Genomic DNA, 17,133 nt, shown 5'->3' with positions numbered 1-17,133 from the left:
CAGTCGGTAGCTGGCATAGTTATATCCTGGACTAGATTTGGTACAAGAGCTCAGGTGCCAAAGGAACAATAGAGAACTGAAGGCACCCAAGCAATGAATGGTAGTTGTGGCAAGCAATGAAGAACTCTGAACGAAGGAGAGTCTGAAGCATAGTCATACAAAGCAAGGGTCAGGGCACGGAGAAGGCAGGTACAGTCAGTCCAAGCAATAGTCACGATATGGAGCAGGCAAACGTAGTCAGGCAAGGCAGTAGTCAGGGCGTGGAGAAGGCAGGCGTGGTCAGGCAAGGCAGTGGTTAGGGCTGGAGAGAAGTGGAAGAATAGTCAGGCATAGCAGAGGTCCGGGGCTGGAGAGAAACTGAAGAGTAGTCAGGCGTAGCGGAGGTCAAGTCCAAGGAGTCAATCCAACACATAGACAAACAGGAACTAGGAGAACAGGAACCGGGAACCACAGGAAGACAGGGACACATGATGAGACGATCCAAGGAATCGAGTACGAGGAGACCTGTTGCAAAGGCAACGCTATGGAGCGAGGCCTGAGCTTTTATACGCTGAAGGGTCTGACATCATCATCCAGGTCCGTGGCCAGGTTCCCGCCGCGGGTCCTTTAAAAGAATCACTGATGCGTGCGTGCCTAGGAAGGGACACGGCGTTGGTGGCAGGGTATCTCCGCAGGCCACGCGGAAAGGTCCGAAGAGCAGGGACATCCTGGTCGGCAACACTGGGCAATGTGGCAGGGCCGGAGGCACCAGAGGGAACCTGAGGTCGGAGCTGGTGGCCCATCGCCGCCAGCAAAGAGGAGCCAGTAGCTGGAGTCTGTCTGAAGAGGTGAGAGGGCCGTGCCACGGGGCTGCCGCGGGCGGCACATGTAACAGTGAAGCTTTAAACCAGAAGTAATGTCTTCAGCCCTTAGGATGTAAGCAGTAAAATGGAAGGCGCCCTCAGCACAAAAGTGCGGGTGCCGCGAGTAATTGGGCACCCGCTACATCCCTGGAGGCATCGCCTCAGTCATGCTGGGCCAGCTTACCTGCGGGCATGGGGGGAAATCCATTCTCCTCCCCTCCCTCTCCTTATTCTCCGGTGGCGGCCGGCAATGGCGCCGGCTGTGTGTGATCTGTGCGCCTACAGTGCTGGCCTCCTGGGGTTCCAGGGGCAGTACTTATGATATCGCACCCCCGGGTTGGCCCGGCATTGGGCATGGTGACGTCATGAGAATGTACCCCGATGCCAAGCCACATGATTGGCCGGGGGAGTGACGTGGTCACTTCGACCAAGGTGAGGGACCAGCGGGAGATTTAAAACCTCCTGGCTCCCTCTCGCCCGGCCTCTTCTTCCTTGGCCTGGCATGGCACGAGGAAGGCGCAGGCAGACAATGTCTTCCCCAAGCACTGAGCCTCCTAGCACACACTCCTCTACCTAGGCATCTTCATGTTCCTCCTCGGTGGCAAGCAAGGCAGGCCGTGACAAGGTCATGCATCCCTTGGAACTGCCCGATGGGGAACACGAACTGTGGGAATCAGTACCCAAGAATCTTAGGCATTGCATCAGGCACAGGCATTATATTGACCTTTTCCAAAGTGGGGGAAGACCAAGCGGGAACGAAAGAAGGAGTTGGAGTCAGCCAAGCCTGCACAGAAGGAAGTTGTGAACTGGGTGCAGGCTTTTACCAGAATAGTTTCCGTGGTCATGCACACAGAACCCTCTACTGTGCATCCTTTACTCACATATCTTGACACCATTTGGGTGCCTACAAGGAACACAGCGAGTTCACATGGCTGAACTACGATGAAGCCTTTCGGGAAAGAAAGGCCATCAAGCCCACCAGCTCTTGGGGAAGACAGGATGTCAGCCTCTGGCTTATGAAAATTAATGCATGTGCCCCAGATGCCAAACTGTGAGTATGGCCCTTTCATAGCAGACAGGCATGGAGTGCACAAGGCAAATGCCTGCAAATCCCCAGCAACACCTGCTGGATATTTAACTGGGGAGCTTGTTCCAACGCAGATTGCAGATACAAGCATGTCTGCAATTCATGCCCATCACCACACCAGGGGAACAAATGCCTGCATAAGGATATGGGCGGGCTCTGGCTATTTATTTATTTTATTTTTTGACTTTTTCTATACCGGAGTTTGGAAAATACCATCACATCAGTTTACAATAATTCCAATATATAAAAACAGTGCATAAGATAATAAAATAATAAAAATTCAACTAAAAATTACAATTAAACTCAATATTTTAATGTAAACTCTAATTCTATCGCTATTGCTCCTTCCCCAATTAAGTGACAGGCCATGCTCCCATGGTTAGCGCGTTACCCAGACAGGGTTGGGGTAAATTGTCTGCTAAGTGGTTTCCGAGATGGTTGTCCCATCCCCCACACAGTTCGGCCGCAAACCGCCAGGGTCATTAATGCCCATTCGGTGCGCAGTTTGGCCCGTGTCCTCAGGGAGAAACTTGAGAAGGAGGTTCAGTGGGGGCAAATTGCTGGTACATTCACTGAGCCCCCATTGGATCATCTTGTCCTGTCTCCCCTGGCAGTCATACCAAAGAAGTAGCTGGGAAAGTACAGGTTGATACACAATCTTTCCCATCCGGTGGGGGATTCCATAAATGACCATATTCCCTCAGAGTTCTGCTCGGTACAGTATTCATCCTTTGACATGGCATTAGAGGTGCTGAGATCATGAGGACAGGGTGCTTTGATGGCAACGGTGGATATCGAGTAGGGGTGTGCATTCATTTTCGCCGTATTGGCGATCCGCAACGTATATTGCACTATTTGTAGTATTCGTGGGGAAGCGAAACGTATCGCGATTCCCCACGAATACACAAACTTAAATTTCAACTTTTTTACCCTTTACGGGTCTCGCTCCGTTTGTCACCGGCTGGTGACAAACATCGTGTTTCTTTTTCGCGAAAAAGGAATCCGAAATCATCGACAATGTCGACGGAGAAAACTTCCGGATTCAAAAAATGTCCGGCCTGCAACCGGACTATGTCGATTACTGACCCGCACGTCGAGTGCGTTCGCTGTTTGGGTGGAGACCATGACATCGCCTCTTGTGCCCAGTGTCAAGAAATGACGGCGAAAGGATGGAAACTTCGCCATGAGAAAATGGCTCAGATTTTTCAAATCCGGGCATCGCCGTTGCCTTCGTCATCGACTAAATCTTCACCGGTAGGCTTATCGAAGAAGATACTTCTAAAGACAAGAATCCCAGAAGGTTCGGGGGATGCTTCATCGCCAACACCATCTGTGGCATCGTCAAAGTCTGTGTCTGAGATTCGCACAAAACATAAGCATCGCAGACATCATTCAATTCCTCCATTACCACCGCCGGAGGAACCGGTATCTAAACAGCGGAAGTTGTCATCGACCTCCGCAACACCTACAGAGGAATCGATACCATCGACGTCCGTAACAGACTTAACCGCTTTGATTAAGAAAATTGTTACGGATGCCCTTAAAGAGAGCATGCCGGCGACATCGCCGATGCCGGCCCTAGGACCGATGCCGACCTCCGGGTCGATGCCGACTCTTCAGTCGATGCCGGCCATCGGGCCGATGCCGATAATTCAATCGATGCCGACCATCGAGTCGCTGCCCTCCTCGATATCGATGACGGCGCCATCATCGTCGATCTCGATGCCAGTGCCATCATCGTCGATCTCGATGCCGAGGACGACTGCCGCATCGCCGTTAACTGTTTTTTCCATGCCGATGGATGCGGCCAGCTGCTCCTCAGTGATACCGGCTGATCCAATGATTTCTACAGCTTCATCTTCGATACAGCTGTCAGGGCCATCGATGGAATCGACTATTTTACAAACCTCGATGTCCACAATGGCTTCCAGGCCTATCTCCTCATTGATTCCCATTTCCATGTTCTCATTTCTAACTTCAGCACTTCCTCCTGCTGCACAAGTAACACCACAATACACCCTAGCTCCCTCTAGAGCTCCAGGGCAAGGAAAAAAGGCATCAGGGAAGTCTAAGCACACATCCCTGCAGGCCCCAGAAGTTTCTTCTGGAAGACAACTTCATGCAATTCTTACAAAAAGATATCAGGATCTTTTAGCTTCCTTGCCTTCACAGCCTGAGGAAGAAAGTGATGCCAGTGATGGTGTGCCAGACACCCAAGATCCTTTACAAGGACCATCTGGGATATCACCAGCTAAAAGGGGGGATCATCATTCATACCAGCCCCCAACAGATACATGGTCAGATACACAATCGGAGCATTCTTAGGAGGATTTTTTATCAGAAGGTACTCCGCCTCAGGCCAAGAAACAATCCCCTCCTGAGGATTTATCCTTTGCTTCCTTCATTCAAGAAATGTCAGAATCCATCCCTTTCCAGCTACAAGCGGAGAAGGATGAAAGACAGCAGACCCTGGAGATACTACAATTTGTAGATCCCCCAAAACATAACTTAGCTATCCCAGTACACGAAGTGCTGCTGCAACTTCAACAAAGGATTTGGGAGCACCCGTGTACAACACCTGGAGTAAATCGTAGAGTGGACTCTACGTATTTAGTCCAAGCAGCCCCAGGGTTCCAGAAGCCACAACTGCCACATAGCTCATTAGTTGTGGAATCTGCACAAAAGAAGTCACGCAGGTCTAGAATGCACGCCTCTATCCCTCCAGGGAAAGATAACAGATTCTTAGACCTTATGGGGCGGAAGATTTACCAGGGAGCGATGCTGAATGCTAAGATTGCTGCGTACCAGTTGTATATGACACAGCATCAAAGAAATCTGTGGAAGCAGATTGAGGAATTTCTTCCATCTCTACCTCAACAACAGCAGGAGGCAGCACAACAGATTGTGCAGAAGGGTCTGGATGCGGGCAAACATGAGGTGAGAGCGGCGTATGATGCCTTTGAGACTTCTTCCAGAACTGCAGCATCAGGCATCAGTGCGCGAAGATGGGCCTGGTTGAAGGCTTCGGACTTACGTCCAGAAGTCCAGGATAAGCTAGTGGACTTACCTTGCCAAGGTGACAACTTGTTCGGAACAAAGGTGCAAGATGCCGTCACACAGCTTAGAGAGCACTCTGAAACGTTAAAGCAGCTCTCTACTTTGTCCCATGATCCTACAACTCACCCTGCCCGCAGGCCTCCACGTAGAGACACCAGACGGCCTTTCTACAGGCCGAGGAAATATTACCCTCAGACCTCTAGACCACGCTCTACAAGGCCTCAACAACGGCCTCAGCAAAGACAGCAGAGAGCGGCAAGGCCGCAGCCTCCGCCCCAAACAGCTTCCACCTCTGGTTTTTGAAAGCAGTCCCGGAGAACAGAGCCAACCAAACCCCTTTCCAGATTTACCAGTAGGGGGAAGGATTTCCCAATTTTACAACGAATGGGAAAGCATCACCACAGATCAATGGGTCTTATCCATAGTTCATCAGGGTTACCGCCTGGACTTCACAACTCTTCCGCAGGAGTTTCCACCACAAACCTCCTATCTAGAACACATTCCTCAATTGCAAATGGAATTATCTACTCTTCTGAAAGCAAAAGCTGTGGAACACGTACCACACTCACAGAAGGGAAGAGGATTCTATTCCCGGTATTTCCTCATTCCAAAGAAAACCGGAGGACTTCGTCCCATTCTAGATCTCAGGAATCTCAACAAATTTCTAAAGAAAGAAAAATTCAGAATGGTATCATTAGGCACCATGCTTCCTCTCATACAAAGGGGGGATTGGCTTTGTTCTCTGGATCTCCAAGACACTTATACGCACATACCTATATTCCCACCTCATCGCAAGTACCTAAGATTCAAGGTGGGACACCAGCATTTTCAATACAGAGTCCTACCATTCGGCCTCGCCTCAGCTCCCAGAGTATTCACCAAATGCCTAGCAGTAATAGCAGGACATTTGCACAAACAAGGTATTCATGTCTTCCCTTACCTAGACGATTGGCTAATAAAAAGCCAGTCGCACCAAGGAGCACTAACTTCTCTCCGTTACACAATACAGTTACTTCACAGACTGGGTTTTCTCATAAATTTTCAAAAATCCCACCTCCATCCGTCTCATCTGCTACAATACATAGGAGCAGAATTAGACACAGACCTTGCACAGGCTTTTCTTCCAGAAGATCGTGCTCAAACACTGTCCCAGTTGGCGTACTCCATGTCCATACAACCACAAGTGACAGCTCATCAGTTTCTCATCTTGCTAGGCCACATGGCTTCCACGGTTCATGTTACTCCGATGGCAAGACTTGCCATGCGACTAACCCAATGGACTCTTCGCTCACAATGGATCCAAGCCATTCAACCGCTTCACTCGCGCATTCAAGTAACCCACCAGCTACGCTCATCGCTACAATGGTGGACACTCAAGGACAATTTGCGCAAGGGCCTGCCCTTCCAGAAACCGATCCCTCAGATAACATTAACTACAGATGCATCCACCTTGGGATGGGGAGCTCATGTGAACTCTTTCCAAACGCAAGGAACTTGGACAAAACTCGAAGCCACTTATCAAATCAATTTTCTGGAACTTCGAGCTATACGTTATGCGCTGCATGCGTTCAAGGACTGCCTTTCACACAAGACGGTGCTAATTCAGACAGACAATATGGTAGCCATGTGGTACATCAACAAACAGGGAGGTACGGGTTTGTATCTCCTGTGTCAGGAAGCTGCACAAATTTGGGACTGGGCCTTGACTCACTCAATGTTCCTACAGGCCACTTATCTAGCAGGGATTCAAAATGTGCTAGCAGACCGACTCAGTCGCCAGTTCCAACCGCACGAATGGTCTCTAAATCCCTCTGTTGCGACCAAACTATTCCAACGTTGGGGACAACCAACAACAGACCTCTTTGCGTCGCACCTGAACCACAAAGTGGACAACTTCTGTTCTCTACACAACCAGAAGAACCAGCCAGCCAAGGACGATTTTGCTCGCCCTTGGAACTCAGGCCTACTATATGCATATCCTCCAATACCGCTTATCACCAAGACGCTGGTGAAGCTACAGCAGGACAAGGGGTCCATGATTCTCATAGCCCCATATTGGCCTCGACAAGTATGGTTTTCCACACTGCTAGACCTGTCAATCAAGGATCCAATACGCCTGGGAGTAGCTCCCACTCTCATCACTCAGAATCAGGGCCGGTTGCACCATCCCAACCTTCAATCCCTATCCTTGACAGCATGGATGTTGAAAGCTTGATCTTACAATCACTTAATCTCTCAACTAATGTTTCTCAAGTGCTTATAGCTTCCCGCAAACCTTCCATAAGAAAGAATTATTCTTTCAAATGGAAACGATTTACTTCCTGGTGCAAGCAAAACAATACGGATCCTTTCACTTGCCCCACAACTACTCTTCTAGATTATCTGTACTATCTCTCAGACTCTGGTCTTCAGACATCGTCAATCAGAGTACATTTGAGTGCAATCTCAGCTTATCATAACAAGATAGGAGATGCACCTATCTCCACACAACCTCTTGTCAGTAGATTCATGAGAGGTCTAACTCAGCTTAAACCACCAATTCGGCCCCCAGCTACACAATGGGACCTCAATCTGGTCTTAACAGGTTTAATGCGTTCTCCCTTTGAACCCATAGATACCTGTGAAATTAAATTTCTCACATGGAAAACTATTTTCCTCATAGCCATTACATCAGCTAGGAGGGTTAGTGAATTGCAAGCACTTGTCACATATGAACCTTATACAAAGTTCCTCCATGACAGAGTGGTTCTCCGAACACATCCAAAATTCCTTCCTAAGGTAGTTACGGAATTCCACTTAAATCAAACTATAGTTCTACCCACATTCTTTCCAAAGCCTCACTCTCATCAAGGCGAAAGAGCTTTACACACTTTGGACTGTAAACGTGCATTCTCCTATTATTTGAATCGCACTATGTCCCTCAGAAAATCCAATCAGCTTTTTGTCTCTTATGACCCAAATAAGCCAGGTAAAGCAGTGGGAAAGCATACTCTATCTAATTGGTTAGCAGACTGCATACAATTTTGCTATACAAAAGCAGGCCTTCCTCTCCAAGGGCGAGTAAAGGCACATTCAGTACGAGCAATGTCAACCTCAGTAGCACATTTTCGTTTAGTACCAATCATTGACATTTGTAAAGCAGCAACATGGAGTTCCCTTCACACCTTTGCAGCTCATTACTGTTTGGACAAGGAAGGACGACAAGATTCCGCCTATGGACACTCTGTCTTAAAGAACTTGTTTCCAGTTTAATCCCAACTCCCTCTACATCCAGCCTGATGTGATCTTCGGCTGCATCATTTCCTCTAACATGCATCACTGCTTCCTGCATGGACAATGACTCAGCCTCTAGCTTGCTAATCACCCATATGTGAGGACTAGCATCCTGCTTGTCCTGGGATAAAGCAAAATTGCTTAACTTGTAATAGGTGTTATCCCAGGACAGCAGGATGTAGTCCTCACGAAACCCACCCACCACCCCGAGGAGTTGGGCATCAGACTTTATTATTTTCGTTTTGCTATCGCTTATTGCTACATACAAGACTGGAGTGAGACCCCCTGAGGCAGGGAATATCATGGCATGCCGGGCATGCTCAGTAGCCTCAGGCAGCCAGTTTAAAGCTTCTAGAAACTTGCCAGAAGTTTTTCCCGCTTAAGGGCTCCGTGGATGACGTCACCCATATGTGAGGACTACATCCTGCTATCCTGGGATAACACCTATTATAAGGTAAGCAATTTTGCTTTATTGTATAAGACCCTTTTTTATTGGTTAATTTTTGGCAATCAATAGATATGATTGTATTAGTTATTTGTGAATGTGCCTGTGATTGAACACATATTATTGCTTATTTAAGTATGAAATATTATTCATTGTATTGAATTTAAAACTTCAATAAAGTATAAATTATAAAAAAAACTGACTAATAACAGGAAAACAAACAAAAATACTAGAGAAAGTCAGGAAATACTGGAAGATCGAATGATGTCCACTAAAATTAGATCTTCTCAATCTAGGAAATTTCTTTTATAGATGTAGATCACCACCACAAATCCTGCAAAAAACAAAATCTTCTCAATTCTTCCATCTTCTTCTGTGAAAATCCATAACTGGTGTAACAAGAAGACCAAAACATTAGAGATGTGAATCGGAACCGGAATCGGTTCAGATTCCGGTTCCGATTCACATGTGGGGTTTTTTTCATCGAGTTTAGGAGATCACTCCCGGATCCCCGCTGGACCACCAGGGGCTTTTGGCAAGTCTTGGGGGACCCTCCTGACCCCCACAAGACTTGGCAAAAGTCCAGCGGGGGTCCAGAAGCCACCTCCTGCACTCGGACCTTCGGCTGCCAGAATTCAAAATGGCGCCGATAGCCTTTGCCCTTACTATGTCAAAGGGGCTACCAGTGCCATTGGTCAGCCCCTGTCACATGGTAGGAGCACAAGATGGCACCGGCCATCCAATGCTCCTACCATGTGACAGGGTCCGGCCAATGGCACGGATACCCTGTCACATGGTAAGGGCAAAGGGCCATCGGCGCCATTTTGATTAGTGGCAGCCGACGGCCCAGGAGCGGGAGATCGCTCCAGGGACCCCCCACTGGACCACCAAGTACCTGTAAAAAATTTTTGGGGGGGTCGGGAGGGTGGGGGAAGCTAAGGGATTAGTTTTAAAGGGTCGGGGTGGGTTTAGGGGTTATTTTTGTGTGCCGTTTTTCCCGCCCTCCCCCAAAACTATAAGAGAACCCCCACGATCAATATCATCGGGTTTTCCTATCGTTTTGGGGGAGCCCCCGATTTCTGACGATTTTGAAAATATTGTCCAATATTTTCAATCGTCCGAAGCCCGATTCACATCCCTACAAAACATAACAAGCCTCTTAACCTCTGATGTTCCTGTTCCAATGTCTGATCCTGTTACTCTTCCCAACAAAGAATTCTCTGTTTCACCCTCACATATAGGGCTTCTTCAGGGGAAATACCACTCTCACCCCAATCCCTACAACAATAAAACCTAGTATTTAAATAGCGGTAAAATCACCATCTAACATTGAAAAATCAATAAATCGTTCATACTTATCAAATGTAAACCATTTTCATTTAATTCTTCTTCAAATTTTCGATATAATGTAAAGAGGATAACCACATATTACTAAAACCACACTATCCAGTGGAACTCGAGGTCAAACTGTGAAACAAACAAGAAAAAAATGTAAACAAGAAAACAAAAATTTCAACCTTCAATTTAAAGACCCATCATGGAATTTCAAACCAAATAAATGAAAAGAAAATGTACTTTGCCAGTCTCAAAAACCACGGATCATGACAACAGCAGCAGCATGGTTTTCTCGCACCTGGCCACCTGGGCATTCTTCGTGAAGTTGGAAACTAGACAAGCAGAGCAGTACTTTGAAGTAAAAAGAGCGATGCTGGGCTAGGAAGAGAGTCCATTCCTTGACACGACACACGGAGGCCATTAACCCAAGATCTGCTGATGTCACTGTGGAGAGTCATGCCCTCAGTACCGTCGAGCGAGTTTGAGACTGCACTCTTTCGAGTTGCATTTGTGCTTGCATTCTTCAGCACCATGTGCATCAGCGAATTCACTGCACCATCGCGGAAGGCATCTCAGACATGTGGCTTGCTGCGGGAAGATGTCAATGTCATGAATGGCATGCTAACTCCTGACATTGAGGCAGTCAAAGACTGACCAAGGGGCGTGCAGTCAACTCATCACTCTGACAGTGGTGGCCAAGAGTGAATACCCTTTTCTTACTGCACCAGGACAAATCTCCTCTAAGCAGATACCAGTTTTCCGCAGTCTTCAAGAAAGCACTGAAAAAGGCCGGGCTCCAGAGCAAATGTTTCGGCACTCACTCATTCCCATCAGAGCCGCATCTAGTGCAGCGACCGCTGGTCTGCGACAGGTTGCCATACAGCAGATGGGCCGATGGAGGTCCAGGGCATTTGCATCATACATCAGGTGGGATGACAGCTCCCCTGCTTGCAGCTGTCATCCGTTGCTGTTCAGCGTGGATTGTGGGCCACTCATTCATTGTCCACGCACGCAGAAGGGCTGCGAGAGGGAAATTCATCCTCGACTTGAGTTTGACTGAACAAGGCTGGACCATCAAATGGCTGGGTCAGAGGGGCAATCGTTGGCACCATCTCTGGCCCATGCTGCAGTCTGAGAGAACTCGCCGAACACCGCCTGACCTGGTCATCATATACCTCAGCAGTAACAACCTGGGGAGCAGCGCCAGCCTCTCACCATTGAACACGATTAGGGACGATTTGAGCCACATCATCGCAGCATGGCCGTCTTCCAGAATATGCTAGTCAGAAATCATACCCCAGCAGAAGCTGTTGGGCTTGGGAAGGTAGGGGACATACCTTGCCAAATTCAACAGGCAGATAGCTAAAGCATTGCAGCACCATGGCAGTCATCACCTGAGGCACATGTGGGTGGATGTACATTGCGCAGAATTGTACGCTCTGCTTGGAGTGCATTTATCTGACATAGGAAATGATCTGTTTCTGCAAGTCTTGCACAGGGTATTCACAGGCATAATGCAGAGGCTGAAGGCATTTGTTATTGGGGGAACCCGTCCTGTGGGCCCAAGGGTGTATTTTTGCCCACACATGACTGGATCCCGATGGCGGTGGCGACCAAGTCCTGGAAGATTAATGTAATGATGAGTGCTGCATATGAGGCAGGGAGGCACCGATAAAGTTGAGAGGGGCCTAGGGGCCGCCTCTTGGCGATTGGCTGTCGAAGACACATGTTGGGCACGAAGAGTAGGTCTTGATGATTTTTGACAGCCTGGCACATCTGTGACGGGCCCCAGCGGGGTCTGCTGCATGGTGGCCTGACGGAGTCCCTCCGGCAGCGGTGCTCTGCTGCTGGATTGGAGGCTTGCAGGGAAAGTGACTCCCATCTTGCCCCCTTCAGATTCTGCTAGGGTGATAGGGGCAGAGTTGTTGGCACCTCCTCTGCTGTTAGTAATAGGACTTGGCACCAAATTTAGATTCCCTTGTTAGGGTAATCTAATAAATGGCTGTGGCCAATTTGCATCCCACTGATGACTGAGGCTTTTCATTGTGTCTGTGTACAATTGCGGGGTGGATGATCCAGCTGGGCAGGGGCAGGATAGAACCTAGGGTGTTGGGGCTGTCTGGTTACTTGTGATGCACAATGCACAATGCTAACTGATCAAGAGCAGAGAATAGCCAAGATCAGCAAAGAAAAAAAAAAAAGCTTTGGCATATTCTGACTGCATGGAATGAAGAGTACCAAAGACAGTTCAGCTGTTTCATACTCATGAATAAACCTGAATGGAGGCATATCAGTGCAGCTTAATGTGATCACAAAGAATCAGAGAATAGAAATGGCCATCTGCATTACCAAAGGCATGCATTAGCCAGAAGAAGGGATCCTAATAAAGAATATTATCTATCAGTTGGATTAGATATAGTATTTGTCATTATGCTCAGCTCTTGTATATGTCTGTTGGTGACTTCCTGATCTTTGGATGTATGTGTTATAGAGACACTATTAACACTTTTATTTTCTGACTCCTACTTGGGAATAGTCTTGCAATGTACTTTGACTGTGTTGAGCTATATTATCATATATCTGAAGCCAAACCAAATATTAATTTTACTGCTGCAAGAAATACATGATATTGTGAAATTCTGTTACTAATTTTATCAATTAATTTTCAAATTGTCTTTTGAACCATAATGCAAACATATAGCTCATACACTCTTTTCTCTAATTTGTGAACAAAACAGTATATCAAAGAGGGAGAGCAATCGACTCAGGAGAAGTGGACATTGGAACACAGATTATGCAGACCATCCCACCTGGCTTATTCTGGCGTTTTCAGATAGCAATCCACCATCCGCTATACCTGAAATTTAACATTTCTCTGGCAAAGGACTCTCTTCTAGGAATTTATGGTCGCAGGAACATTCCACCCACGCATACTCAGGTAATTCTGCATAATATATTTTTTTCACTCATCTGTTAAGGAATGTGATAAGCAAAGACCCACAACATGTGTATGTATTATATATATATATTTCTAGATTATGCGGTCAGTGTTTGCCCATGAAGTGTCCAGTTAATTAGCCAGATAAACTTATCAGGTGAACATTTATCAAATATTCAGCAGTGCAGAGGCACCACTGTTTAGGCCCAGCTATCTGAAATTTAGCCAAATAAGTTTATCCAGCCAACTTTGGGACCGCTGTGAAGCAGTTCTAAGTTAGGAAGCTGACTTAGCCGGATAACACTGAATATCGGCAGTATCCTGCTGTTAGCCGAAAAACTTTGCTTCATCCCCGAAAAATGCTGTGACTGCCCCTGATTTATCCAGCTTAAGAGATCGATTTAAAAAGATTGTTCTCGCTAAAATGCCCACAAACACGCATATGTGAGCCGCGCAATAGCAACTTGGATTTTTAAAAAAGTGATATATGTGTGTTGACGGGGTTGAAAATGGGCAGGGCAATGGCCTTCCAGGGGGTCCAAGAGTTATGCGTGTAACTCCGTATTTTAAAACCAGAGGCCACAGCATGCGGTCTGAAGAGTCTCAAGAATCACTGGGCAAACTGATGGACAAATTGGAAAACTGGGAATATCCCTCGCACAAACATGTTTTAAAATCTGCTTGCATATGTGTGTTAAAGCCGACAAAGTCCTATGGAAGATATGCAAAGTAGGTTTGCTTGAGTAACCTCTTAAAATTAGCAGCATACTTACGCATGGTAGGCATATTTTAAATCATATACATACATGTGTATGGATGATTTAAAAGTCAAGTATATCTCCGCTCACATGCTAATACGCACATATATGGGCACCCGCACGCTCGTTTTAAAAATATCCTATAAGTTTTTGGCCAGCTAACTGCTTAGCTAGATAAATCAGGGCCAGTCAAACTGAAGGGAAATTTAAAAACAATGGGGTAGATTTTTAAAGTTATGCACGGGCGTAGATTTGTTCGCGCAACCCAGCGCAAACAAATCTATGCCCGATTTTATAACATGCGTGCGCTGCCGCGTGCATGTTATAAAATCCAGGGTCGGCGCGCGCAGCGGGTGCACAATTATGCAACCTACGTGCGCCGAGCCAAGCAGCCTGTCTCCGTTCCCTCCGAGGCCACTCCGAAATCGGAGCGACCTCGGAGGGAACTTTTTTTCTGCCCCCCCCCCCACCTTCCCCTCCCTTCCCCTCCCTTCCCCTACCTAACCCACCCCCCAGCCCTAACTAAATCCCCCCCTACCTTTGTTAATAAAGTTATGCCTGCCCGAGGCAGGCGTAACCTGCGTGCGCCGGCAGCCTGCCGGCGCACCATTCCCCAGCCCAGGGGCTGGTCAGGAGGCCTTGGCCATGCCCCCGGGTCGACACCACGCCCATAGCCCCGCCCCCGGAATGCCCCTGAATGTCTCGCCGCCCCCGACAAGCCCCCGACACGCCCCTGACACGACCCCCTAAACAAAGCCTCGGGACTTATGTGCATCCCGGGGCTTTGCGCGTGCTGGCGGCCTATGCAACATAGGCGCGCCAGCGCGTAAGTCCCCTGCGCGCGTTAAAATCTGCCCCAATGTTTTTTCCAGAATTTATTAGGATAAACCTTTTAAATATGGACCTCATTATTTTGGTAATCTAGATCAACTTTACAATTTTAGCACATGGCAGTTTGCAACTTTTTTTAGGCACAATAATTCCCTGCTCAAATGATTTACAATCTAACGGGGTTATTTTCTAAAGGCTTATCGCACGCGATACGGCCATATCTCGTACGGTAAGCCTCTATCATACACTAAAAGGCCCTTTTCGCGTGCAATAGCACGCAAATTCGAGTCGGAGCGGAGTCAGGGTGGCGAGGGGAGGAGTCAGGGTGGTGAAGGGGCAGACTCAGCGGTGTCTTCACTGGCGGCAATAATGTTACTAACATTATTGTCGCCAGTAGTGCGCCCACTAGCACCACCTTTCACAGTGGCGCTATTCGGTGCAAAAGCCGGCAGCCGACACACCATGGCCGACGAGTTCGCACCACCGAGGTGCAAGGGCTACAGGCTTTCGCAGGCCTGCCCTCCCACCCCCCCGTTTTCGCTGGATTCATCATTCTGCAAAGAATGATGAATCCAGGCCTAAGATGGCAACTTTCATTCTGCCGCGCGGGTGCACATGTGCGCATGTTTGCTGGCGCGTACACTTGAACACGTCCATTTTCTAACACACGCGCGTATATGCGCGTGCACGTTATAAAATCAGCAGGATGCACGTACATGTGCGCCAAATTTTATATGGGTGTGCGCGAATGCTGCATCTACTGCGTAAGTGGCGGGATTTTGTAAGATACGCACGGCAATGCCCATTGCCCCAGTCCATTCCCAGTTTGCCCAGTTAAATGATAAGACTTTCTTGCCCCCCCCCCCCCCCAGCTAACTAGCTTTTCTTTTACCCTACCTGCCTCGACCCTTGAAACCCTGTTGAGTAGCCTAGGGGACCCTGACACGTGCTTAAGCGCATAAGTACTTACCCGCACATTTTTACTTACGATTCGAACCACCCGTGTCCCTCCCAGACTCCATCCAGACTCTGCCCCCATGCCACGCCCATTTTGTGTGTTTTTTCATTTGTGTGCATACTGGGAGATTATGCATGTACGCAACCACTTTTTAAAATCCATATAGTGCGCGCTGGCCAGAGACGCGCATATCTCTCGGCTTTGGCGCACGTAGTCTTTTTAAAATCTATCAGTAAGCGGGAACTTGAGGAAACAGTAGATAAACTGATTTGCCCAGCAGTCTCCAGGAATGTCAGAGGAAAAATTGGATTTGAACCTTGATTCATTACCCGTTTCTCTAACTATTCGGCTACTCCTACATGATTAGCATAATGGATATTAACATAAAACTAATAAAGAATCCACTACCACTGTATTCTCTATAGGTGGGATAATTTGTATGCTGACATAATAAAACAAGTGTTCTGAACTCAAGGACTGCAAACACATCTGTTTTTCAGAGTAACCAACCTAGGCAGATTAACCTAGCTCTTGAAACAAACGTATGCAAATGAACCTGATGAATATTCTTTGTGGACATCCTGAAAACCCGGCCTGTTTCTGACCCTCAAGAACTAGATGTTGCGATCCCGGGGCGGCCCCGGGATCGGCACTCACCCCGCCGCGGGTCCACGGGCACCTCTCCCTCCTAGGGACCTCGGGCGCAGCTCCCCCCTCGCGGCTCGACCCTGCGCGGGCCTGCAGGGCCCTCTGGCACCGTGCTCCGGCGTCCTGTTCGCTGTCGGCGTCCTCCCGCGGCTAGCTCCGCCCCCTAGGCCCGCCCGTGCGGCAGAGCCCTGCAGTTAAAGGGCCCAGCGCGGGAAAACTCAGCTCCTCCTCTCCTGACGTCACACTGCAGGGCTATTTAAGCCCTGCAGTTACTTGCCTTCCCTGCCTTGCAACGAGGTTCCCAGGTATTCCTGTCTCCAGTTGCTGCGTTCCTGCTTCAGTGTCTTCTACTTGGCTTCTGACCCTGGACTGGCTTACGGTAATTCTCTGGCTTCTGATCCCGGACCGGCTTACGTTGACTCTCTGGCTTCTGACCCCGGACTGGCTTACGGTGATCCTTTGGTTCCTGACTCTGGACTGGCGAGCGACGACCCTTCGGCACACAACCTTGGACTTCATCTGACCAGGTCCCCGCGGGCCCTCCTAAGTCCCAGCGGCTGGGTCCCTATGGGCTCCTCCTGGGGGGACTCCGGCTTCCAGGGTGAATCTCCTAAGTCCCAGCGGCCGAACTCCTACGAGCTCCTCTCGGGGGAGGATCGGCTTCCAGGGCGAAGATCTTCTCATCACAGTGCCAGCGCCACCATCTCCTTCTTCCTCGCCAAAGCTCTTGGTCGCATAGGGCTCCCAGAGTTCCACCCTCGACCAGCCACCAGTCCATCCTTGCCGCCTCCCGGTCGGGACCTCTGCTGTAACCATCTTCAGCAACTCTTCCCCTGGTTCCGATCGGCCCAAGGGTCCACGAATCCAACAGATTGCAAGGCCATGGACCCGGCGGACCTTGCCGGTCTAAAGGCTATTCCGGGCATTGCCCAGAAACTGCAGCAACAGCAATCCTGCCTCG

At 48.5% G+C, this 17,133-nt stretch overlaps 1 protein-coding gene across 1 annotated transcript in view; it reads left to right on the top strand.

Annotated features, from left to right (window-relative positions):
- The first annotated feature begins 12,486 nt into the window (after window positions 1-12,486).
- Window positions 12,487-17,133, top strand: part of LOC115094738 (teneurin-1-like) — a 337,344-nt gene continuing 332,697 nt past the window's right edge. The window contains exons 1-2 of the mRNA XM_029607996.1: window positions 12,487-12,517; window positions 12,778-12,977. Coding sequence (XP_029463856.1) covers window positions 12,487-12,517; window positions 12,778-12,977 — 231 coding nt within the window. The remainder of the gene's footprint in view (window positions 12,518-12,777; window positions 12,978-17,133) is intronic.

This window comes from Rhinatrema bivittatum, chromosome 6 (assembly GCF_901001135.1).
Source record: "Rhinatrema bivittatum chromosome 6, aRhiBiv1.1, whole genome shotgun sequence".
Classification (NCBI taxonomy): domain Eukaryota; kingdom Metazoa; phylum Chordata; class Amphibia; order Gymnophiona; family Rhinatrematidae; genus Rhinatrema; species Rhinatrema bivittatum.
The sequence above is the reverse complement of the archived record's forward strand: the minus strand, read 5'-3'. Positions and strand labels throughout refer to the sequence as shown.